The 22,937-nt window shown below is 38.7% G+C and overlaps 5 protein-coding genes and 1 long non-coding RNA gene across 14 annotated transcripts in view; 3 read left to right on the plus strand and 3 right to left on the minus strand.

Annotated features, from left to right (window-relative positions):
* Positions 1-17,298, minus strand: LOC124407562 (fungal protease inhibitor-1-like). 7 transcript variants are annotated; one of them, XM_046883816.1, is made up of 4 exons: positions 16,968-17,298; positions 13,358-13,440; positions 12,875-13,071; positions 6,134-6,359 (listed from the first exon to the last, which is right to left on the minus strand). In XM_046883816.1, the coding sequence occupies exons 3-4, from the start codon at positions 13,065-13,067 to the stop codon at positions 6,238-6,240; spliced, it is 315 nt and encodes a 104-aa protein (XP_046739772.1). In that variant the 5' UTR covers positions 13,068-13,071; positions 13,358-13,440; positions 16,968-17,298; the 3' UTR covers positions 6,134-6,237. The 7 variants fall into 7 exon arrangements, 5 of the variants coding, with proteins under 5 accessions (XP_046739772.1, XP_046739771.1, XP_046739773.1 ...); XM_046883815.1 differs by having other exon boundaries at positions 13,358-13,437; positions 16,968-17,297; XM_046883817.1 differs by lacking the exon at positions 16,968-17,298 and adding an exon at positions 13,980-14,035 and having other exon boundaries at positions 13,358-13,437.
* Positions 1-22,937, minus strand: part of LOC124407559 (hemicentin-2-like) — a 222,543-nt gene that overhangs the window by 136,103 nt on the left and 63,503 nt on the right. The window lies entirely within an intron of this gene.
* On the plus strand, positions 4,160-5,463 carry LOC124407560 (fungal protease inhibitor-1-like). The gene is made up of 3 exons (XM_046883811.1): positions 4,160-4,272; positions 4,700-4,962; positions 5,180-5,463. Exons 1-3 carry the CDS (start codon positions 4,175-4,177, stop codon positions 5,293-5,295), a joined length of 477 nt encoding a protein of 158 aa, XP_046739767.1. The 5' UTR covers positions 4,160-4,174; the 3' UTR covers positions 5,296-5,463.
* LOC124407561 (fungal protease inhibitor-1-like) lies at positions 10,885-11,592 on the plus strand. Its single transcript, XM_046883812.1, has 2 exons — positions 10,885-11,089; positions 11,309-11,592. Exons 1-2 carry the CDS (start codon positions 10,891-10,893, stop codon positions 11,422-11,424), a joined length of 315 nt encoding a protein of 104 aa, XP_046739768.1. The 5' UTR covers positions 10,885-10,890; the 3' UTR covers positions 11,425-11,592.
* Positions 14,762-15,960, minus strand: LOC124407563. 2 transcript variants are annotated; one of them, XM_046883820.1, is made up of 3 exons: positions 15,482-15,960; positions 15,130-15,323; positions 14,762-14,943 (listed from the first exon to the last, which is right to left on the minus strand). In XM_046883820.1, the coding sequence occupies exons 2-3, from the start codon at positions 15,314-15,316 to the stop codon at positions 14,819-14,821; spliced, it is 312 nt and encodes a 103-aa protein (XP_046739776.1). In that variant the 5' UTR covers positions 15,317-15,323; positions 15,482-15,960; the 3' UTR covers positions 14,762-14,818. The 2 variants fall into 2 exon arrangements, with proteins under 2 accessions (XP_046739776.1, XP_046739775.1); XM_046883819.1 differs by having other exon boundaries at positions 15,449-15,959.
* LOC124407567 overlaps positions 16,195-22,937 on the plus strand; it is a 20,316-nt gene continuing 13,573 nt past the window's right edge. Inside the window, exon 1 of the long non-coding RNA XR_006929320.1 lies at positions 16,195-16,271. This is a non-coding gene — a long non-coding RNA (uncharacterized LOC124407567). The remainder of the gene's footprint in view (positions 16,272-22,937) is intronic.

Consider the following 22,937-nt stretch of genomic DNA (forward strand, 5'->3'; position numbering starts at 1 on the left):
TTCTTTTAAAGGGAATTTTTATTGCGAGTGAAAAGGATTGAGGGAAAAAGCTTCCAGAAAGTTGACTTCTTATCGTAAACCGTTATAGCCATACTTTTTATCCCATCATCTCTGTTTGCGGTTTTGATTTACTACCATTTTGGCGCTTTGCAAACACTTTTGTCATAATTCATTTATTATAATGTAAAATCTATCGATTACTTGCAGAGGCTGAAAACTTTCGCAGCCGAAATGTAAGACTAACAATATCTAAGTAAATATAAGTCTGACGAGAATTGTTCGTTACAGATGAACTTGTCAATCTTTGAATTCTATTTCGTCGACCTCCTCTTCTCCTATAGACACTTGTAGTTGTCTTCACCCTCTGGCTGACAGGTGGTACCTTCTTCACAAATGGCTGTGGCAGGTAACCCGAGGAATAATACGGAACACGGGCTTTCCTTCGCTTGAAAAAACAAAATGAATAAACGAGCGGTAGAATTTTCTCGTCAAGTAATCATTGGATTGGTTCGATTTTAGCTCGACTAATTATTTAAGAAGGCATTGAAACACGAAAAATATAAAAAGAAGATTCGTTTGGTCAATAAAGACTTGATCACTAGATTTCACTCCAAAAAGAGACAAGAAATCTTCGATCAAGGACAAAAAAAAGCATAGAAAAAATTGGAAAAAACGAAACAAATTCTGGTGAATGATCAATTATTAGGATTCACAAGAGCAGGGTTAAAAGTTACGGCGTGACTCACATATTTTTTTAAGGCATGTCGGACAACAACCACAAAAGCCACCATTTTTTTGGTAAATTCCGTTTTCTTTCGCACACGCCATCTCCGTCAGGTCGTCGCATCTCGTGGACTTACAGACATCAGGGGGGCAGACAAACCCGCTTGTAGAAAGCACAGCGCAAACCAGAAGGGTCAAGGCGAATACGTATTTCATTGTATTTTCGTAAATGTATGTACCTGTACGAGAAATCAAATACGGAGAATATTGCTGATTGTTCCATTTAAAGTGAACAGCATTATTTATATACTAATTACGAGACGGTAAAGCAAGACGTTATATAGAAATTTGCATATTTGCATATGTAGTATGAGTGCCAAACTCAAAGCGTCAGCCTGAATACATTTTTATCATCTAGCAGTATCTTTTGCGTATATAGAGATTATTCGGCGATTCATTTAATGCAATGGTTATAAACATTTGTTGCTAATGAATTTAGTCTATAGTCTACTATTTGTAAGCATTATTCATATCTCTAAATAAATTTCACGCAGTTATGTTGGAAAAAAGTTAAACACTCGACAAGTGATTAGTATTTTAATATGAATATGGCATGAATATTGTTAGTCACATGACATTCATTGCCCGCACAGCAATGCCCATCATTTCAGCCAATTTTTAATTCAAAGGATACGCGTACCGAGGACGACTTTCGAGGATGGGTAAAACTGCTGAATTATCTGTCAGTGACGGAAGGCAGAGAACAAAAAAGGAAGATAAAGAAAAAGAAGAGAGTAAAAAAAAAAAATCAGAAATAAGCTTTGAAGGAACATTTATGTTACGGTAGAAGGTAAGGGAAGAAAGCTCCCTGCGGCTGGGACGTCTATAAAAGCAAACGAAAAGCTCGTTGATCGTCTTACGACAAGTTAAGTTCATTATCGTCAATCGTCCTTCTGATTTTTATTTCGTTATCTTTGCTTGATACTGATCGATCGGTGTGTGAAGAATGAAATGAAAATTCTGTTCTACCAATACTTGAACTAAAATTTTATCATCTCATTTCAGTTAAAAACGCTAAAATGCTGTGCTACAAGTTTGATCAGAGTCTCATAAGACAGCCTGATAAAGTAGTCAGGCAAGTCTGCACAGGGCTTGGCCTAAGCCTGACGTCAATTTCTACTCTGGAAAAACTATACGCACACACTTCACTAATTACCATTTTGTTATATGGAGTTTCAGTTTTGTTGGTCAAAATTATCAACGGAAAACGTGAAAGGGAGTAAAACTCATGAAATGTACTGCATCCGCATGAGCTCTTACGGCGCAAATGACGTGTATTCCAACTAAGATTTTCATTGCATATTTACGTATTTCGTATTTCACTGTAATGTTACAAAGCTATCAGTACATAAATAACCTTCATCGCAGCAAGGTCAGATGGATTGGGTTAGCGTTTTGTTCATTGCACAGGTGCGCGCAAAGTCGAGTCGCTGCTGCCTTTGCTGTCGTCTGGAAGGTTTATTGGAACTTCACGAAGTTGACTGACACCTGTAGAAGTTGTTTTGGCATACTACTACTAGTAGCTATTCCCCTATCGACCTGGGATAATAGGTAGCTCCCTCGGCTTGAAAAATGAAAGTACAATGGAGCCAAATTTCTTGGAGTCTAATCTGACTCTAGCGATTATATAAAAAACCGCCAGAGTCACTTACCGACTTCGACTGCATTTTCAAGTGTTTTATAATCCTCGGTGGATAAACGAGGAACTTCGTAGTAGGTGTTGGTCCTTTTTTAGTCTAAAAGCCACGTATTCGACTTCACCCTTGAAAAGTGAAGATACAATCAGATCAAAGTTTCGACAGTCTGATCAGGCTTTCTTAATTCAACAAAATATGCTTTTAAAATTCGAAAGCTTGAACCGTTTTGGTATGGCTTTGGATATTTGACCTAAACTGGTGGACAAGGTGTATCAAATTATAAATCATTCTTTTCAATTAATCGTATCAATAGCCAGCGGCGAAACGTGTTTGGGTTTTCTCCTCAAATCGGCAGTAACTTACCTTAGATCATCGGAAGGGAAAATCGGACCAGAATGGACCATAGCCACAGCCGCTGCCATGGCAAGCAAGTACACCAGGAGCAGTTGCATCGTTGTTCTGCAAAATGGTAAATTCGTGATGATATAGATCACTCGAGTCAAACTCACTTGGTCTCTGCTCAGCAGTATAGAAAACGACTTGATAAATTTGATCGTGCTTCGATCACAACTTATTAAAGAGTTGGTACAGAAATGGTTACCGACACAAAGTCAGCAAGTGGTTTTCTCACCGATTCTTTAAGTTGATGCCGAGAAGAGTCAAGACTTATCTTTCGAAATTAACGTACGATTCGATCTGGCGAGACGTTTCAAGTTTAAGAAAATCAACTGTAATGGCCTCGCCGATGAAGCAGCGGGTATATGTATATAGTCTATGCGAATCTTACACAACTGTTCGTATATTTGCAAAGGGAGCCACACTTGTGCTTACTCAAATTCTGGGGTAAAATAAAGTATAACTAGTCGATATACCTCAAGGACATTTTTCACGCGGAAAGTAATAAATTATAAAGTCAGTCGAGGTATTGGCAAATCATGCACCGCCTTACCAGTTGAGCATTGCATCGAACTTAAAGATGAAACGGGTTTTTACTGTGATCGTTCTCTTTAAATCCTGAACGTGGAATATCCCTTGCGCTCACAATCAGAATAACTTTCTACATATACCAGCTGAATGTCACAACCTTGTTTATACCCGACGCGTGAAGATGATAAATTTTTGCACGTGCAATAAAAAATTTGCATATCTGCATTTGCTTCTGTCCACGCTAAACCCATAAACGAGCGAGTATAAAGACTACACGAGTGATTATTACCCGGGAAGCGATACTCGACCGAGGCATTTGCATAAGACATTTATAGGTCCTACAAAAACTCACATTTAAATAAGTTTCCGTTCGAAGAACAATAATTGATTAGACATGATGGATTTGCACTCTCGCCCGAGCAAAAACTTTGATAAGGCAAGTTTGACGTTTCATCGAATAGTCCTGATCAGATTTTCCCCAAGCAGTTCGTATCGAGACAAATCTGATCATGGCTGGATGGAACATCAGTCCTGCCTTAAATCGATCAATTATTGTCCTTCGAACGGAAAATCATATATTTACGGAAACGCGTTTGCATGCAGGTTATTTATGGGGCCTGAAAATGTCTCGTGCAAATGCTTCGGACGAATATCGGTTTCAGAGTAATAATCACTTGTGTCGTGTTCATACTAGCTCGTTTATGAATTTATCACGGACAGAGGAAAACACAGATATGCTCATTTTTTATTGCACCTGCACGAATTTATCATCCTCACGAATCGGGTATACAAATAAGTTTATGACATTCCGCTGGTATAAATAAGAAATGATTCTCGTTGTGAGCGCATTCCACGTTCAGGATTTGAAGAGAACGATCGCAGTAGAAACTCGTTTCGTCTTCAACTTCGCTGCAATACTCAACTGGTAAGTAAGTGCATGATTTACCAATACCTCGACTGACTGTGATGTATTTCTTTCCACGTGAAAAATGTCTTCGAGGTACATCGACCAGTTATATTTTATTTGACCCCAGAATTTCAGTAAGCACAAGTGTCTCCCACTTTCCCAATATATGAACAGTTGTGTGTAATTCGTATAGACTAAATATACCCGCTGCTTCATCGGCGAGGCCATTACAGTTGATTTTCTTAAACTTTAAACGTCTCGCCAGATCGATTCGTACGTTAATTTCGAAAGATAAGTCTTGACTTTTCTCGGCATCAACTTGAAGAATTGGTGAGAAAACCACTTGCTGACTTTGTGTCGATAAACTATTCCGTCCTAACTCTTTGAAAAGTTGTAATCGAAGCGTAATCAAATTTATCAAGTCGTTTTCTATACTGCTGAGCAGGGACCAAGTGAGTTTGATTCGGGCGATCTATATCATCGAAAATTTACCATTTTGCAGAACAGCGATGAAACTGCTCGTGGCGTACTTGCTTGCTGTGACTGCGGCTGTGGCTATGGCCCAGGGTCTGGCATGTACCAAGAATTTTTGTGCTAGCCAGACGTGCAACGCTTCCGTGACAACGAAAAATTGCGAGGCCGAAGGAAAAGTTTACAAAGCCAATGCCACCTATTGCAGATGCTGCGCTGCATGTCTCATTCCAGTCAGTAAGTTACCGTCGATTTAAGCACAAAACCCAAAATGTTTCGACGCTGGCTGATGACACGATTTATAATTTGATATACCTTGTCCACCATTTAGGTCAAATGTTCAAAGCCATACCGAAACGGTTCAAGTTTTCGAATTTTAAAGGCACATTTTGTAGAATTGAAAGCCTGATTAGACTGTCGATGCTCTGATCTGATTGTATTTTCGCTTTTCAAGGCAAAGGAGGAATCTGTTATTCCGTGGCTTTGACAGGTACGCCACCTATAGCAGAATGCGAAACAGGAACTTCATGCATTCTCAATACGAGTGACAACAGCTATACGTGTCAGTGAAACTATCATCACTCGACGGAAGGACCAATCACTCGACTTACTGCGCAGGTGATATGCACTGAACCCGAGTCGGAACCGAATCCATATGATTTCCCTCCGTGAGTGACGCTGGCGGCTTTTCAATGCTGTATCAGTGAAATATGAAATATATAAAATATGATGAAAATACTAGCCATGTGTTATTTTATTCCCCACAAAAATATGGCGTCACCGATGTCAGTGTCGTTTCTCAGGTATCAGCGTATGATGAAAGTAAGATCCTTGAAAAAGTTCAAGTCGAGGTGTTGTGTTCATGATTATTTGTACCAGGCTGGCATCAACCAGTCCCTTTCAGGGCGTGCCTGTTGCGCCATTGGCCAGATTGGCATCAGAAGCAAGACAAGCCTCATGAGGCTCTGAAGCGAGCCGGATCAAATTTTCCAATCGAGCCTGGTCACCAAATCTGTTCAGGACCTGACAAATACAGACTGATGCAAATCAGCTGATTCTAAAACGCTGTGCTACAAGTTTGATCAGGGTCTCATAGGACAGCCTGATAAAGCAGTCAGGCAAGTCTGCACAGGGCTTGGCCTAAGCCTGACGTCAATTTCTACTCGGGAAAAACTATACGCACACACTTGACCAATAACCACTTTGTTGTATGGAGTTTCAGTTTCTTTGGTCAAAATTATCAACGGAAAACGTGAAAGAGAGTAAAACTCATGAAATGTACTGCATCCGCATGAGCTCTTACGGCGCAAATGACGTGTATTCCAACTAATATTTTCATTGCATATTTACGTATTTCGTATTTCACTGTAATTTTACAAAGCTATCAGTACATAAATAACCTTCATCGCAGTAAGGTCAGAAAGATTGGGTTCGCGTTTTGGTCATTGCACAGGTGCGCGCAAAGTCGAGTCGCTGCTGCCTTTGCTGTCGTCCGGAAGGTTTATTGGAACTTCACGAAGTTGACTGACACGTGGCCGAGTCGTTTCCAGCCGATTGGCACGAGGTGCCGTCTTGGCATTTTGCTCTGGATGGGTATCCTCGTATTGACGTGAAACCACAATCATCTCCCTCGCCTTAAAAAATAAAAATACAATGCAGCCAATGTTCTTGAAGTCTAATCTGACTTCAGCGATTATGTAAAATAAAACATTGCATAGAAATGAAAAGTTCAACATGTTTAAAAATGAATGGATGAGATTAATTAAGTAGAGAAATTGATCATGTTTCTTGCAATAAAACAATGCACCAAATTTTAGCGCTTTATTCATATTAACGATGAAAAGTCAAAACTGGAGAAATGCTCAGAGATGGAAAAACTTGTTCGGATCGATTTCGAATTTATGAGCCGAAGCTTTTTTCTATGGAACTCAGCTACTTCCGAAATTTCTCTTTTGAGAATTACTAGTCCTTTCCACCTTGCGAAATTTGAATCGTCCCGGGCGTTTGCTTTGACAACTCACTTAGTATGGTGATACATTGAGGGCAGCATCTGCAAAAGCTACTGTTGGGTTCGAACTGTTGGTTCGGGCCACAGTCTTCTGCCGTCTCCGTGCAATTGACTCTGGCACAATAATTAGGAGGACATACTATGCCTTCCGTGACAGCTATGACCAAAGTCAAGGCAAGTAAGAATCCGAAAATGCGTTTCATCTTTTTTCTGTAATTTTGGAAATCGTTATAATATATCTAGTTGGTGTTTGCTTGACCTTCTGTTACACAAGTTGTTCAAGAGGATGCGTATTTCGCAGAAGTATGCTGTGGTTTAATTTGGTACGAGTGTAAAAAAAAAAATCAATTCGCTAAGAGCTGACGATTCAGCGAAGTGGCGAGTAATGCTTCTTTGTACACGGTACAGGATCAAATATGATTGAAACCGCGTTGTACAAAGTCAGTAAGCGATGATTCTATTGTCTTCTTAACTACCGTGGAAGAGTGGGCTCACCTTTCAAGATGTAGGTACCTACGAACGGGTCGATTGGCAAGAAGTGTCAAGTTCAGGAAGTGGAATTGTACTGGCTCTACCTGTCAAGAGGTGAGGAAAACATGTACACCAATTCCATAAAACTGTTTCAATATTATCAATACAAGCCACACTTGCGTTAACATCAAAGAATTATTGATGGTGTCATTAGGTTGAACATAAACATATATTTTCTCAGTATGCTGTACCAACAAGTATTCATTGCGTGGAGAATCATCGAGTAAATACTGTTCAATGAGAATGATTGACTAATTATTCTACGTCTACCTGAGAATTCTAAAATAAACTGAGGTCATTCAGTATTGAATATTGACAAAAAAAATAAATAAATAACGACTGAAATGTTTTACTGTGGCCAGAATTGTACTGAATTTGATTGAATTTAGTAAACTATCAAGATACTTTATTCTTCGTGTTGGGCAAAAAGAAGTTCTTCAAGTAATGGTGAATCCGAAAAAAAAACGATGTACGTATTTGCGTGAGAATTAGGGTAAAACGAAGTGGAAATAATTATATGAGACTATGCACAGTATTCTGCGCGTGAAAATAAGTGGACTGAAGTCAGTTAAGGTCTTTCACATACCTTTACACTGCAGAAATAACGACGAAACGATTTTTACTCGTGATCGTCAAGCTTCTGAATACGGACTGCCCTCTTCGCTCAGAACCGTCTCTTATATACCAGCGAAATATCGTAAAATTGTGCCAACCCCACGCATGGATGTAACGCATCCACATATGTATAATACAAATGTACACAACTGCAGTATATATTTACTTTAGACATAGTCTGGTCAACATGTACCTTTTTGGATGAAATTTTTGTATATTCTCCGAAAATTACGATCAAGGTGTCATTGGATTCGGAATATTATGTAGAAAGTTTAAGGAAAAGTGCCAAAAGGGGCCGATGAAAATTGCAAAATAAACAATCTAAAAAAAAATAGGATTGGTTTTTTTTCAATATCTCGAAAACTGTCAAAGATATTAAAAATTTTAAAAAAGATCTGAAAAGAGGAGGATATTTCCTAAAAAAAAGTCCAACCTGCCGGAACTGTATCTTTAATATTTATAATTTTTACAGAGCCCTGAAAATAGCGCTAAAAGCGGGTAGTCGCTTCCGCGCGCGATTCGTCACTCGGACACGGTAACAAAAAAAATCATTTTATCATATTAAACATGAATATTAAAGAATAAAAAAATTTGAGCACTATTGGGATACATAAGTAAACAATAATCCGCCGGCAAAAAAATTCTATCCCTATTTTTCCATTAGTTATGCATTAGCTAATTAACAACTTTTTCTGAATAGAATATTGACATAAAAAACCCGATTATTATTAAACTACAACCCTAGGATTTTTTTTCACTCCGTGGAGTTATTCTTGAGAGGCATCAAAATAGATCCCCGTTGGAAAAATTCAAAAATGTTAATATTCCACTTTTTTTATCAAGAATCGAAAATATTAAAAAATTAAAAACTGCATAAAGGTAATTCGAATTTTTTTATTTTTTTTCAAATGTCTCAAATGTTCTGATTTCTAACGGTTAGAAGTTATATGAAAATAATTTTTTTTAATTTTTCACCGCCATTGTTTAAATAATTGTTATAAACAAATGCATTGTTTATAAGATGATCAAAAAATTTTTATTCCCAATCTACTTGTCCATATAGTTTATGATTTTGAAGAAAAAAATTATTCTTTAAAAAAATTTATTTATTGCTAAAAAATGCATTTGTTAATTAACAATCGTTTCTTACCACTAAATGTGAATATTGAGGAACCGTTTTTCTTCCAGAAATCATAAATTGTCTTATTCTTAAAGATTCTGGAAAAAAAGTCTGTGTTTTTTTATTTTTTATTTGTTTATAATAAACAATTTGTTATAAACAAACAAATTTTCTCAGTTTATTTTCCTTTCAAATTCTTAATTTTATTATAAAAACAGCTATGTGTTATTTTTTACGAAAAAAAAATTGTCTTCTATTTTTTATATAACTTTTTAATATTTTTATGTCCTAAAACTTGTCTTTTTATCTCGCTCTTTTGCTTTTGTGATTGATATTATTTATGAACTATTGTAGATACGACAGTTATACTTCAAGTCGTTTTTATTCACGATAAATTAATGAACAATTTAGGCTTTTAACTTAAGCTCTAGCTCCATTATTTTTGTTAATTATTGACAATTTTCTATGAAAAAATATAACGACAAATTTTTTTTTTACATTTTTCTATTCCGAAACGTAATTAAATGTTTACAAATTTAAAATTATGAGCCCTTGATGACTTGCATTTTACTAATTTGCTATCATTAAAAATTAATTAAAATCGTACTTGCATAGACTTTTCCCGAAATATTTTAAAACTTTGTCATTATGTTAATTACATTTTAACGAGTGTTCTTTTATCAATCTTTCGATACTCAGATTCTTCAAATTACTTTAGAATTCCGCTTCCTGCCTGTTAACATAATGCTTTTGTACGTTCGAAAAACATCCACTGATCTCTACTACACACTAGATAGCGTATAGGCCCGAAATCAACGCGACGAATTGAAGCTCGAGGTGTAAGAGTAGAGATCAGTGGGTGTGAGGCCATTCAATAAAAAAGTGAATAATTAACATTTTTGAATTTTTTCAACGGGGATCTATTTTTATGCCTCTCAAGAATAACTCCACGAAGTGAAAAAAATCCTAGGGTTGTAGTTTAATAATAATCGGGTTTTTTATGTCAACATTCTATTCAGAAAAAGTTGTTGATTAACTAATGCATAACTAATGGAAAAATGAGGATAGAAATTTTTTGCCAACGGATTATTGTTTATTTATGTATCCCAATAGTGCTCAAATTTTTTTATTCTTTATTATTTATGTTTAATATGATAAAATGATTTTTTTTGTTACCGTGTCCGAGTGACGAATCGCGCGCGGAAGCGACTACCCCCTTTTAGCGCTATTTTCAGGGCTCTGTAAAAATTATAAATATTAAAGATACAGTTCCGGGAGGTCGGACTTTTTTTCAGGAAAAATCCTCCTCTTTTCAGATCTTTTTTTAAATTTCTAATATCTTTGACAGTTTTCGAGATATTAAAAAAAAAACCAAACCAGTACTTTTTTTTTTAAATTGTTTATTTTGCAATTTTCATCGGCCCCTTTTGGCACTTTTCCTTAAACTTTCTACATAATATTCCGAATCGAATGACACCTTGACCGTAATTTCCGGAGAATATACAAAAATTTCATCCAAAAAGGTACATGTTGACCAGACTATACATATATGAACAGTTGTGTATAATTCGCATAGACTAAATATACCCGCTGTTTCATCGGCGAAGCCATTACAGTTGATTTTCTTAAACTTGCAACGTCTCGCCAGATCGAATCGTAGGTTAATTTCAAACGATAAGTCTTCACTCTTCTCGGCATCAACTCAAAGAATCGGTGGGAAAACCACTTGCTGACTTGGTGTCGATAAACATTTCCGCACTAACTTTTTAAAAAGTTGTAATCGAAGCGCAACAAATTTATCAAGACGTTTTCTATACTGCTGAGCAGTGACCGAGTTAGTTTGATTCGGGCGATCTATATCATCGAGATTTTACCATTTTGCAGAACAGAGATGAAACTGCTCCTGGTGTACTTGCTTGCTGTGACTGCGGCTGTGGCTATGGCCCAGGGTCTGGTATGTCCCAAGAATTTTTGTGCTAGCCAGACGTGCAACGCTTCCGTAACAACGGAAAATTGCGCTGCCCGAAGAAAAGTTTACAAAGCCAATGCCACCTATTGCAGATGCTGCGCTGCATGTCTCACTCCAGTCAGTAAGTTACTGTCGATTCAAGCACAAAACCCAAAATGTTTCGACGCTGGCTGTTGACACGATTTATAGTTTGGTATACCTTGTCCACCGTTTAGGTCAAATGTACAAAGCCATACCGGAACGGTTCAAGTTTTTCAATTTTAAAAGTACATTTTGTTGAATTAAGAAAGCCTGATTAGACTGTCGAAGCTCTGATCTGATTGTATTTTCGCTTTTCAAGGCAAAGGAGGAATCTGTTATTCCGTGGCTTTGACAGGTACGCCACCTATAGCAGAATGCGAAACAGGAACTTCATGCATTCTCAATACGAGTGACAACAGCTATACGTGTCAGTGAAACTATCATCACTCGACGGAAGGACCAATCACTCGACTTACTGCGCAGGTGATATGCACTGAACCCGAGTCGGAACCGAATCCATATGATTTCCCTCCGTGAGTGACGCTGGCGGCTTTTCAATGCTGTATCAGTGAAATATGAAATATATAAAATATGATGAAAATACTAGCCATGTGTTATTTTATTCCCCACAAAAATATGGCTTCACCGATGTCAGTGTCGTTTCTCAGGTATCGGCGTATGATGAACGTAAGATCCTTGGAAAAGTTCAAGTCGAGGTGTTGTGTTCATGATTATTTGTACCAGGCTGGCATCAACCAGTCCCTTTCAGGGCGTGCCTGTTGCGCCATTGGCCAGATTGGCATCAGAAGCAAGACAAGCCTCATGAGGCTCTGAAGCGAGCCGGATCAAATTTTTCGATCGAGCCTGGTCACCAAATCTGTTCAGGACCTGACAAATACAGACTGATGCAAATCAGCTGATTCTAAAACGCTGTGCTACAAGTTTGATCAGGGTCTCATAGGACAGCCTGATAAAGCAATCAGGCAAGTCTGCACAAGGCTTGGCCTAAGCCTGACGTCAATTTCTACTCGGGAAAAACTATACGCACACACTTGACCAATAACCACTTTGTTGTATGGAGTTTCAGTTTCTTTGGTCAAAATTATCAACGGAAAACGTGAAAGGGAGTAAAACTCATGAAATGTACTGCATCCGCATGAGCTCTTACGGCGCAAATGACGTGTATTCCAACTAAGATTTTTATTGCATATTTATGTATTTCGTATTTCACTGTAATGTTACAAAGCTATCAGTACATAAATAACCTTCATCGCAGCAAGGTCAGATGGATTGGGTTAGCGTTTTGTTCATTGCACAGGTGCGCGCAGAGTCGAGTCGCTGCTGCCTTTGCTATCGTCTGGAAGGCTTATTGGAACTTCACGAAGTTTACTGACACGTGGCCGAGTCGTTTCCAGCTGATCTGCACGAGGTGCCGTCTTGGCATTTTGCTCCGGATGGGTATCCTCGTCTTAACGTGAAACCACACTCATCTCCCTCGCCTTAAAAAATAAAAATACAATGCAGCCAATGTTCTTGAAGTCTAATCTGACTTCAGCGATTATGTAAAATAAAACATTGCACAGAAATGAAAAGTTCAAGATGTTTAAAAATGAATGGATGAGATTAATTAAGTAGAGAATTGATCATGTTTCTTGCAATAAAATAATGCACCAAATTTTAGCGCTTTATTTATATTAACGATGAAAAGTCAATACTGGAGAAATGCTCAGAGATGGAAAAACTTGTTCGGATCGATTTCGAATTTATGAGCCAAAGCTTTTTTCTATGGAACTCAGCTACTTCCGAAATTTCTCTTTTGAGAATTACTAGTCCTTTCCACCTTGCGAAATTTGAATCGTCCCGGGCGTTTGCTTTGACAACTCACTTAGTATGGTGATACATTGAGGGCAGCATCCGCAAAAGCTACTGTTGGGTTCGAACTGTTGGTTCGGGCCACAGTCTTCTGACGTCTCCGTGCAATTGACTCCGGCACAATAATTAGGAGGACATACTATGCCTTCCGTGACAGCTATGACCAAAGCCAAGGCAAGTAAGAATCCGAAAATGCGTTTCATCATTGTTCTGTAATTTTGGAAATCGTTATAATATATCTAGTTGGTGTTTGCTTGACCTTCTGTTACACAAGTTGTTCAAGAGGATGCGTATTTCGCAGAAGTATGCTGTGGTTCAATTTGGTACGAGTGTAAAAAAAAATAATCAATTCGCTAAGAGCTGACGATTCAGCGAAGTGGCGAGTAATGCTTCTTTGTACACGGTACAGGATCAAATATGATTGAAACCGCGTTGTACAAAGTCAGTAAGCGATGATTCTATTGTCTTCTCAACTACCGTGGAAGAGTGGGCTTACCTTTCAAGATGTAGGTACCTACGAACGGGTCGATTGGCAAGAAGTGTCAAGTTCAGGAAGTAGAATTGTACTGGCTCTACCTGTTGAGAGGTGAGGAAAACATGTACACCAATTCCATAAAACTGTTTCAATATTATCAATACAAGCCACACTTGCGTTAACATCAAAGAATTATTGATGTTGTCATTAGGTTGAACATAAACATATATTTTCTCAGTATGCTGTACCAACAAGTATTCATTGCGTGGAGAATCATCGAGTACATACTGTTCAATGAGAATGATTGACTAATTATTCTACGTCTACCTGAGAATTCTAAAATAAACTGAGGTCATTCAGTATTGAATATTGACAAAAAAAATAAATAAATAACGACTGAAATGTTTTACTGTGGCCAGAATTGTACTGAATTTGATTGAATTTAGTAAACTATCAAGATACTTTATTCTTCGTGTTGGGCAAAAAGAAGTTCTTCAAGTAATGGTGAATCCGAAAAAAGAACGATGTACGTATTTGCGTGAGAATTAGGGTGAAACGAAGTGAAAATAATTATATGAGACTATGCACAGTATTCTGCGCGTGAAAATAAGTGGACTGAAGTCAGTTAAGGTCTCTCACATACCTTTACACTGCAGAAATGACGACGAAACGATTTTTACTCGTGATCGTCAAGCTTCTGAATACGGACTGCCCTCTTCGCTCAGAACCGTCTCTTATATACCAGCGAAATATCGTAAAATTGTGTCAACCCCACGCATGGATGTAACGGATCCATATATGCACAATAAAAATATTCACATCTGCAGTACATTTACTTTAGCCATTGTAAAATTGGCAAACGAACGAGTATGCGCAGATGGCAAAAATAAAAATGACCTACTAAATGATATCTACGTACTATTTGTCTGAAAATGACGTACAAGTTATAGATTGACAATCGGTAATATCTGCATTAACAACTGACCTGCGAACTTCTTCCGCGACTGTGATTTTGCGTACACATAATCAGCGAGACTGGCTTCGTAAAATTAATTCTGCACCCTCTTGAAATTAGGCGGAAATTACAGGGTCTGTACGTGGAAAGTTCACCTTATTACCCCGATGGATCTGGAAGGTCGTTGTATAGTATATATACCCCATATTCGGAGTATATTAAATTTACGACGTCAAACAACTCGGAGCTCCTCATAAGACTGGGTATACATTAATAATACAGCTGTGGGTACAAAGCAGCGGCAGTTTTGTTTAAGTTTCATAAAAGTAATATTCTGGGTCACATTATTATATATCTACTTCGATATCATAACTGTGATAACATTTGCAATACATCTCCGATCGTCAAGGCTGACGCACAACGTATGTCGACGCAATGCGGGCGCAAACACGAAATGATTAAACAAAAGCTTCAATAAAAATGTTATTTTTATTCAATGATTATCCAGGGCGATTCGCTACGTTCCATTACTGACAAGTCCAAGTTCGATCCTTCCGTTTTATGCAGCTGGTGCCCGGTTCGCAGGCTCTGGTAGGCGACGAAGATGAGGAAGAACAGTTCGAACGTAGGTCCGAACAATCGTCCCCTCGAACTTAAAGAATGAGATGAGAAGGGTAAGAACACACTTGGATACATGAATGAAACGAAGGCGGAAGACTCGTCTGGTATGAAAATATTCGACGTTTATTATTACACGCGCATTGCTAGCACTGTTGACACCCCCGCGTACAAGGATGTCCTCTGAGTCTTAGCTGAATGCTGTGTTGTCAATACTCACGTATTTTTTCACGGCACGCATCGCAACATCCGCAATAACCTCCGTTCAACACGATAACACCATCTAAACAAGTTTCTCTCGTAGCTGGCATACACCGTACGGTGTAACAGGCGTCCTCTTTACAGTCCGAATCCGCAGCAGCAGCAGCAGCGAAAGACAAAAGGCCCAATGCGTAGACCCACTTCATAATTGATCTAAGAAATTAATCAGCGATTACTTAAAAATCTAAAAAACTTCCCACGTGGAAGTGAGAATTGAAAAAGGTCCTGCGTGACTGTTAAATGTTAACCTGATATCGGTAAACTTTAAATAAGTTTACCTGAATTATGTGTTTGTTGGAGAGAAAACTTACTGTTGCTGGATCACTGAATCGCTTTCAATCTCTTCGAATTTTTAACGCACACTGTCTCTGACGATGGAAAATTCTTTTTACATGTTATTCGATGCGGGTTATTTTTAAACCAAGCGAAATAAACCTGAGTCCACATCGAACTTGTTGAAGTTCACTGTTCACCTCCTGGTTAGCATAACAAGTATGTTTCCACACGAAAGGATAAACATTGCAGGCAATGGGTTGTGACATAAGCCACCAACTGGTACGACGTTTAATAATTTGGTCAAAGCTTGTACACAGTTTGGTCACAATATTAGGCACTTCAACCACCACAATCACTCTGACGATGATAGACAGTAGAAAATGTTTCGTACTTAGTCCATCGCGTATTTTAGCGACCAGCTTTAGCGATATTCAACCCTTGTGTTGCACACAGGGGTCAAAATGACCCCACGGCATCTTCACCGTTAATTCCATGTAAAAAACATAAAAAAAATTATCTGATTTGATTCCAGATTAATAATGAAATATCGTAAAAATCGTTAATTCATTATTTTTCCAAAAATTCGAATTCACTCATTCAATTTTCTGCTAAAAATATTAAAAATTCAGTGAGTTATGATTTTTTGAGCAGAATGATCGATTTTCCGGTATTTCGTTGTTTTATCAATAAAGATAACTAGTTTGCTTTGAAATATAACAGTCAAAGAGTATCCCAGAATTTTTTCAACTTATTTGAATCGATATCTTCGCTTGTACGCAATGATTTTTGAAATGGGGTCTCCAGCGACCCCGGTGTGACACCAGTGTTATACACAGGTGTGCAGTATAAGCGTTCAACGAGAAAGGTGATAACTCGAGTCTCGAAAGACGATATCTCCGATTTTGACAATATCTCGTCTCAAATACCGTTCAAGCAGATCACGGAAAATCCAAAAACTTCAATCAAACTTTCAAAATTACAGATGAACGATTCGATTAGATTGATTTACGATCGTGGATGAAATGCATCAATCAAAATGTTCGCAGAACAAAGTAAACCGAGGCTTCAAAAGTTTCAGTAAATCGTTGGATCATAATAATTATTCATAATTCCTTGGTTACCAAACGGAGAACGAATCCTTACTCCAAAATTGACCTCAATCCACTTAATTGAGAACTTATTTCTGCACAACGTACGCAAAAAGCATTTATATTTCGCGCATTATAATTTACCGTGACAACAGCCTTCACCTTTTGTTAAAGTGAGCAAAAAATCGTACCCGAAAAACAATTCACCACGACCACCATCACCACCACCACATGTAAAAAAATTTCTCTTCCGAAGTCGAATTTGAAATAGTTTTTTTCTCGTTTTTATTGTTAATCGTATAATTGACCAATTTTGCAATTTTATCAATCAAATTTATTTCATCAAGCACTATACTTGTTCAGATTGAAAAAAAACAAGAATATCACATATAATTTCCAAGGCGAATTGAAATATCTGAAAAATGAAGCTCACCTTGCAACACAAATTCCTGAGATTCACTAACGACCCGCGTCTTTTTCCGGCTTCGGATCCACTGCGCTGACTCCTTCTCTTCTATTATCTTTATACCATACGAGCAAACATGTCGACAGACTGATGGTCACTAGTCACCAACATTCAATGGCAACGAATATCTCTTACGTACGATGGATTGCCGACGACCTTGCAGTCACGTTAGCATTTAACACAGCCTTCGATTGGCTATAATTGTATAATTGCGTGTAATTTCAAGATATGTTTGCTTATGTGCATTGTGTAGAGATATCTTGAATTATTTATCATAATAACAACGAGTGGAAGAATTTTTTTAATGTGGCCTTCGGACAATTTTCGTACGGCAGCAAAGTCCATTTGTTAACGATACTCTTCTGATACTTTGTTCGGAACAGAAAAGTAAAAAGTGAAAAATAAAAAAAATTCTTTGGGCGTAATAAATTCTCGTTTTCGGATATTTTAAGCTGTTTTCAAGTAACGATATCGTCTGTTTAAAATAAAAACTAACTTTCACTTCTGGAGTTGCCTTCTTTTACCGATCAAGCCGTTATCCTAATTCAACGAGAGTTACATCTCTGTAATCTTCAAAGTTCCAAAGACCGTTCTATAATACTTATATTTTTTTCCTACGCCGTTTTAAGATGACATCATTTTGTTCGCTCAAAGAGATGAAAGGTCAAGCTGAGACCGAGAATCCAGGAAACACAATTACACAAAGGTAATTATGATTCTTGCGAGTGCAGAATGTGGTCATTGATTTACTGAATTATTTAAAAGTTTCTCTTAGATTTTTTAATATCTATTTCCACATGTAGCTGTATTTCAAAATTGCATTTACCACATTTCTTACATTTATTCATTGGTGTAACACACCGGTTTTCATTCCACTGTGGGTTTGTGTCAACAATTTTTGTATAAATTCGAATTCAGTTTCAAAGCGCACAAGAATTATCACGATTTTTTTTTTTTTTTTTTTTTTTTGAAACAGCAGAAATTGCTAAAAATTTTACAAGACAATGCATGCAAGTATAGCGGTTGAAATTTTGTATTGGGCATGGCGGGAGGATTAATCAATTGAACCTCAAAATATGTTCGCTCTTCATGTGTTTCATATTAAATCAAATACCCAGCGAATAATTAGATGAAAATCAAGCCTAGCTTGCGTTTCCGGTTTTAGGAAATGACTAGATTTTATGATAAAATTAAGAACTTGAATTAACGCTCGAGGGTGAAGATTATTGGAAATTGATCAGTGGTCAAACTGCGTTTCAGCTGAGCTCGTCACCGGAAGTTACACAGCGTTTACTTTGGCTGCTCATCTACGACGAGGTTAATTGCGTACCTTGTATACCTAGGGTGCATCGTAAAGGAGTTTCACCCCTCAACTTCTTCTTCCAAATGTTCTAATTAAAGGAAACCCGAGTTTGCAGGGATGTCGGTAACCATGGCGATAAATTGGAAAACAGTGCTTCCGAAACTAGTCCCGAAGAAGCTATAGAAAAACTTTTCTAACCGTCTGAACGGTAGTTCTGCCCGGCCTCGAAGCGGTATTACTTATTGGAAGAAGAAGAAGAAGAAGAAGAAGAAGAAGAAGAAAAATCAAGAAGACGGGCTTGCGGGAAAAGCTTGAAGCGTTATCAACGATGCAGTCAGCAAGAGACGGGTAAAAATACGAACTCCAGAGTTGGTTTTTCGTTCTACGCAGGGAAGAACGGGGCCAGAAAAGGGTCCAGAAGACATTCCTAACCAGTGCGACGGTCTAATGGGGAAGAGAAGGTGAAAAAATGTCGTAAATGTCGCGGCGCCGCCGCGAAACCGCAGCCACAATGACCAGGTCGCCCTTTCGAGGATCGCGGGTTCGGGATGGATTTCGTCGAAGGTGGTATCCGAAGCGGGTGAAATTAATCGGTTTTCCGAGTGACCTCTGCCCCCGGCCGCGATCATCTATCGCCGTCGTCTCGGGGCCCGGAAGGCGTCGAAGCCCATAATTTTCTCCCTTAGGACGGGGTCTAAAGTCCTCGAGGGCGACTGATATCGACGTGGATCAGCCGCAGATTAACCAGGGATTTATAATATTGTGATAAGAGAACGGGGGCTGCTCAATTACAGTTGGTTGGACTTGATCTCGGGGGTGGGAAATCCGAACGCGCATCTGCTTGAAGGATATTTGGGGTTGGCAGATAACTTTAACGCCGGATTTCCTACGCAGCAATGTCCTGCAACTGTCCGAAAACGATCAATCTGCGTTACGTTGGTGGTGTATTCGGTTATGGTTGCGGGGTTGTGGACTTATTCATGGTGCGAGAGGACGAGGCCGGCGTTTTATTCGAATTCAAAAAACGTCCGTGTATATTTGTTTCGCTTTAAACCACTGCCCTGATGAATATATAATAACGGGATCCTCGCGTCTCCTGAAATATTCGAGTAATGGGAATACTTTATACTCGGGGAAAAGATGTTCCTGGATTTTCGATGCTTTACTTATCCTTTTCTGGACGCTGGACGACTTACTTTATATTCGTATTTGCAGACAGGAAATTTTTTGTAAGTCTAAACTTCTGTCAAAGTTAAATTGCTGAGATTTTTTGGTGAATTAACCGATTGTAAAAGAGTAGGAAAGAACGATGATAATGATGATGATGATGATGAGTTTTCAAGAAAGAGAGAAAAAAAGAATAAACTTATATTTAACACAAGCTCGGATTATATGAACAATAATTTATACATGACTGTAAATACGTTTTTTAATAATCCAGCGATTGTAATTTAAGACGTACAAATTATCCTACGAAGAAACACTGTATAATAAATCTGTAATAATGTAGCAGTGCTAATATTTACTTCTGAATAACAAGTTTATTCTCCAAGAAATTGGAATAATTATTTAAAAAACGAGTCGACAGAAAAGCCTGAGTTCAAGATTTTCCATCAGGCCAGCATCCTTCGGGGTGAAAAAATTCCTGTTTAAAAAAGTACCTGATGTAAAAAAGGGTGAAACTCAAGTCTTAAAAAACGATTCTGCAAGTAATCAGGGGTCATAATTTTCACCAAAACTAATGTATCACACGTCTGGTGAAGAATTTCTCGCGTCGAGGAACGATCGAAAATCAGGGGTGAATGGGAAGAATCAGGATGAAGCTTAAGAGGGGGAACCGAAGCTTTTCTTTGGCTTCCCGCTTAAACTTGCCCGCATGCATGTACCACGCATATGGTATCAAGCTGTACCCGCAAGCTAAGCAGATCAAGAAGGACAGCCGCGGGTCATCTTCGGTTTCGACAAACCAGGATGTAGGGTGCGGAAAATTCCGGGAGGAAATGAATACAAGCTCGATAGATCAGGTGAATATGCAGCTTCGTTCTCGTTTCGTTTCAATTAGTCTCAAGGGTGGCTTTTCTCTATCTTTTTCTCTCTGTTTTTCCACCTTCTCAAATTCAACCAATTCACTCCGCCTCTGTGTCGTAAAAGCTGAAAACTCGATCCCACAATCCCGTTTCATGAATGTGTAAGCGTCGAATACCGAGCGTCACTTTTCGCCCCAAATTCCCATCAAATTTTCGTTACGATTTTTCGTATGTCCGATCGTCGTTACCGTACGACTCCACAGGACGATTGGGTTGAGTTTTTCCAGGACTAACCGACATTTGCAATCGTTTCGATAGCCTCATGAGTCTTTATTAATATTTTGATGAAATCCTTTGCCATATCTTACCTTATCAAAAGTTACTGCGGTATCATCTCAAATCCGGGAGCTTTAAACGAACGAATTGAAAAATGAGTAAAAAGAAAACTCCAGAAACGAGCTGGGAAAGAAATCGAAAAAATAAGGATGAGAAGTTTTTTCTTAATTTGTTTTTTTTTTTTTTTTTTGTTTCTTCTTCTTCTTGTTTTAAATAAAGAATGGAAAAGAAATTGAAAGAGAAAAGAAAAATAAGACGACAAAACGAGTGAAAAAATAAAGCCGAGCCAAAGCCGCGGGTAATTCGGTCTTGAGCGAGGCATCGATTAGACTCCCAGACAATTTCGTTCACCCTGCAGTATAACCGGCGGTCCCTCACTTCCAGCATATTCACCGCTCTGCTGACCCGAGGGGTATTATTAGGTTGGCCTAGGTTCGGGGTCGGTCGCAGGGCGAAGTGCTGGACGGCCATCCTCGATCACCCGCGATCCACAACCGCTGGTATCGACACCAACGTAGTCCGAATCGCACCCTGCAAAACGCGTTCGTACCTACACAAGCATCGTTGTCTGTATGGCCGATTGACCCCCCATTATTCCCTGAGTTGCTGACAAGAGTTCAACCTCCAGTTTACGGCTTAATCGATCGATCATCACGTGAGATCGACGGTGTATTCGAAAGCGCGAGCTTAATTCGATAAGGATTCTTCGATACTCGAGTTGGTGAAGTCAGAGAGTCGAATCACTTCGTTTTTTTTTTTTTTTTTGGGGGGGGGGGGGGATACCGCGAAGGGATGTATATCCGATTTGTTTATAAAAGTAGATAAAAATTATTTAAAATCTTCTTGAAACTATAAATAATAAAACTCTCAAACTCAAATTTCTCTAAATGATTTCAATTTCTAGAAAGAAAAAAAAAATCCCAATAATTGGTAGAACGATTTTAGACCGTTCAAGCTATACCCCCTCACCCTTAATGATCTGCAGAAAACTGGGGTTAAGAACATGCTCTTCTTCCTTTTTCGTAACACTCGTAACAGTTGCAGTCGGCAATAATCGTAACTGGTCGCATCGACTAATCTCTGTGAAAAGTTTTCGCAACTCCAAGACTGTTCAATGAGCAAAAATGGTTTCGCAAATAATAAAAGATCGTGGATTTGAGGGTTGATTAAGAACATGTTATAACGATGCAGGGATATGCGAACTCGAGTGATTGGAATTCAGCAGACTTTCATATGCTTGAGGTGGAGAATATAGCACGAGAAAGTTGATCAGGATGCGTGATCGTTACAGGGGAGGCTAAAAAGAGGTCAAAAAGCTTGTGAAGAGACGGATGTTGATGAGCAGAAGAGGAAAAAAGAAGCCGAAGGAGACAAGCAGCTGAGAGTGAAGAGAAGCGCGAGAAAAAAAGGGGGGAAAAACCGATCGAGACGGGGGAAAAAAACGCAGAAATAAAACGACGCCTTCTTCTTCTTCTACTTCTTCGGGGGGTGCTTTTTCGGCGGTGAGCTTTTTCCCCATCGACACGGCCGGTTCGACTAATCCAGACGACGGTATCCAAAACGTGAAGGAAATTCGGAGACGAGCCGAATTGCTGTCAGTCTGCCTGCGGTGTGTGATAATTGGAAATAGGCCGTGGCATTCCTGCGGGATTCTAAGGGTTGCTTCTGAGGACGACGAAAGAGGAAGAAAAATGGGTTCCATTGACCCGCGTGGCCGAACGAGTTACGGCGGCGACGGCTGCGGAAGGTTCTGCAAATAAACCGCGAGCAGTTTCGAATGGCTGGCCGCGGTGAAACGAAACCGGAACGACATTTTTACTACCTTGTTAATGCGGAGAATTTTATTTGCAGAATACTGCATACTGCGACTGCATGCATGATTCGTATATATATATATGCGTTACGGCCACACCCGTAACAATAAGGGTAGTTCTAATCCGAACAAATGGGACTTGCCTCGCTTGATAAAACGAAGCTGAAGATTTTTGCGCTACAAATGGTTGGATGCAGTTTTTTTTTTTTGTTATTATTTTTTTTATTTTATTATTGCTACGCAACGAAAAATGAGTTGAGTGATAAATTTGACGTGAGATTTGAGCGTTCGAGGTGATCTTCTTTCGTCTAACTCGTTTTTCATGCCTCTTGCAAATCGGAAATTTCGCGAAAGGTGAGGTTCGGTTGTTTCAACGGATTGAATTATCGATGGACCAATTAATCAGTCCCGAATCAATTGAATTAAAATCCATTATCGATGAGTCTTTTCACATCCCG

The sequence above is a fragment of the Diprion similis genome, chromosome 6 (genome assembly GCF_021155765.1).
Source record: "Diprion similis isolate iyDipSimi1 chromosome 6, iyDipSimi1.1, whole genome shotgun sequence".
Taxonomy (NCBI): domain Eukaryota; kingdom Metazoa; phylum Arthropoda; class Insecta; order Hymenoptera; family Diprionidae; genus Diprion; species Diprion similis.

Coding starts and splice junctions, on each gene's coding strand:
- LOC124407560 (XM_046883811.1), top strand. CDS start 4,175: ATGATTCTCGTTGTGAGCGCATTCCACGTTCAGGATTTGAAGAGAACG. Junction 4,273..4,699: donor TTCGCTGCAATACTCAACTG/GTAAGTAAGTGC, acceptor ACTGCTGAGCAG/GGACCAAGTGAGTTTGATTC. Junction 4,963..5,179: donor TGCATGTCTCATTCCAGTCA/GTAAGTTACCGT, acceptor TCGCTTTTCAAG/GCAAAGGAGGAATCTGTTAT.
- LOC124407561 (XM_046883812.1), top strand. CDS start 10,891: ATGAAACTGCTCCTGGTGTACTTGCTTGCTGTGACTGCGGCTGTGGCT. Junction 11,090..11,308: donor TGCATGTCTCACTCCAGTCA/GTAAGTTACTGT, acceptor TCGCTTTTCAAG/GCAAAGGAGGAATCTGTTAT.
- LOC124407562 (XM_046883816.1), bottom strand. CDS start 13,067: ATGATGAAACGCATTTTCGGATTCTTACTTGCCTTGGCTTTGGTCATA. Junction 6,360..12,874: donor TCAATGTATCACCATACTAA/GTGAGTTGTCAA, acceptor TTATTTTTTAAG/GCGAGGGAGATGATTGTGGT.
- LOC124407563 (XM_046883820.1), bottom strand. CDS start 15,316: ATGAAGTGGGTCTACGCATTGGGCCTTTTGTCTTTCGCTGCTGCTGCT. Junction 14,944..15,129: donor TGCGTGCCGTGAAAAAATAC/GTGAGTATTGAC, acceptor TCATTCTTTAAG/TTCGAGGGGACGATTGTTCG.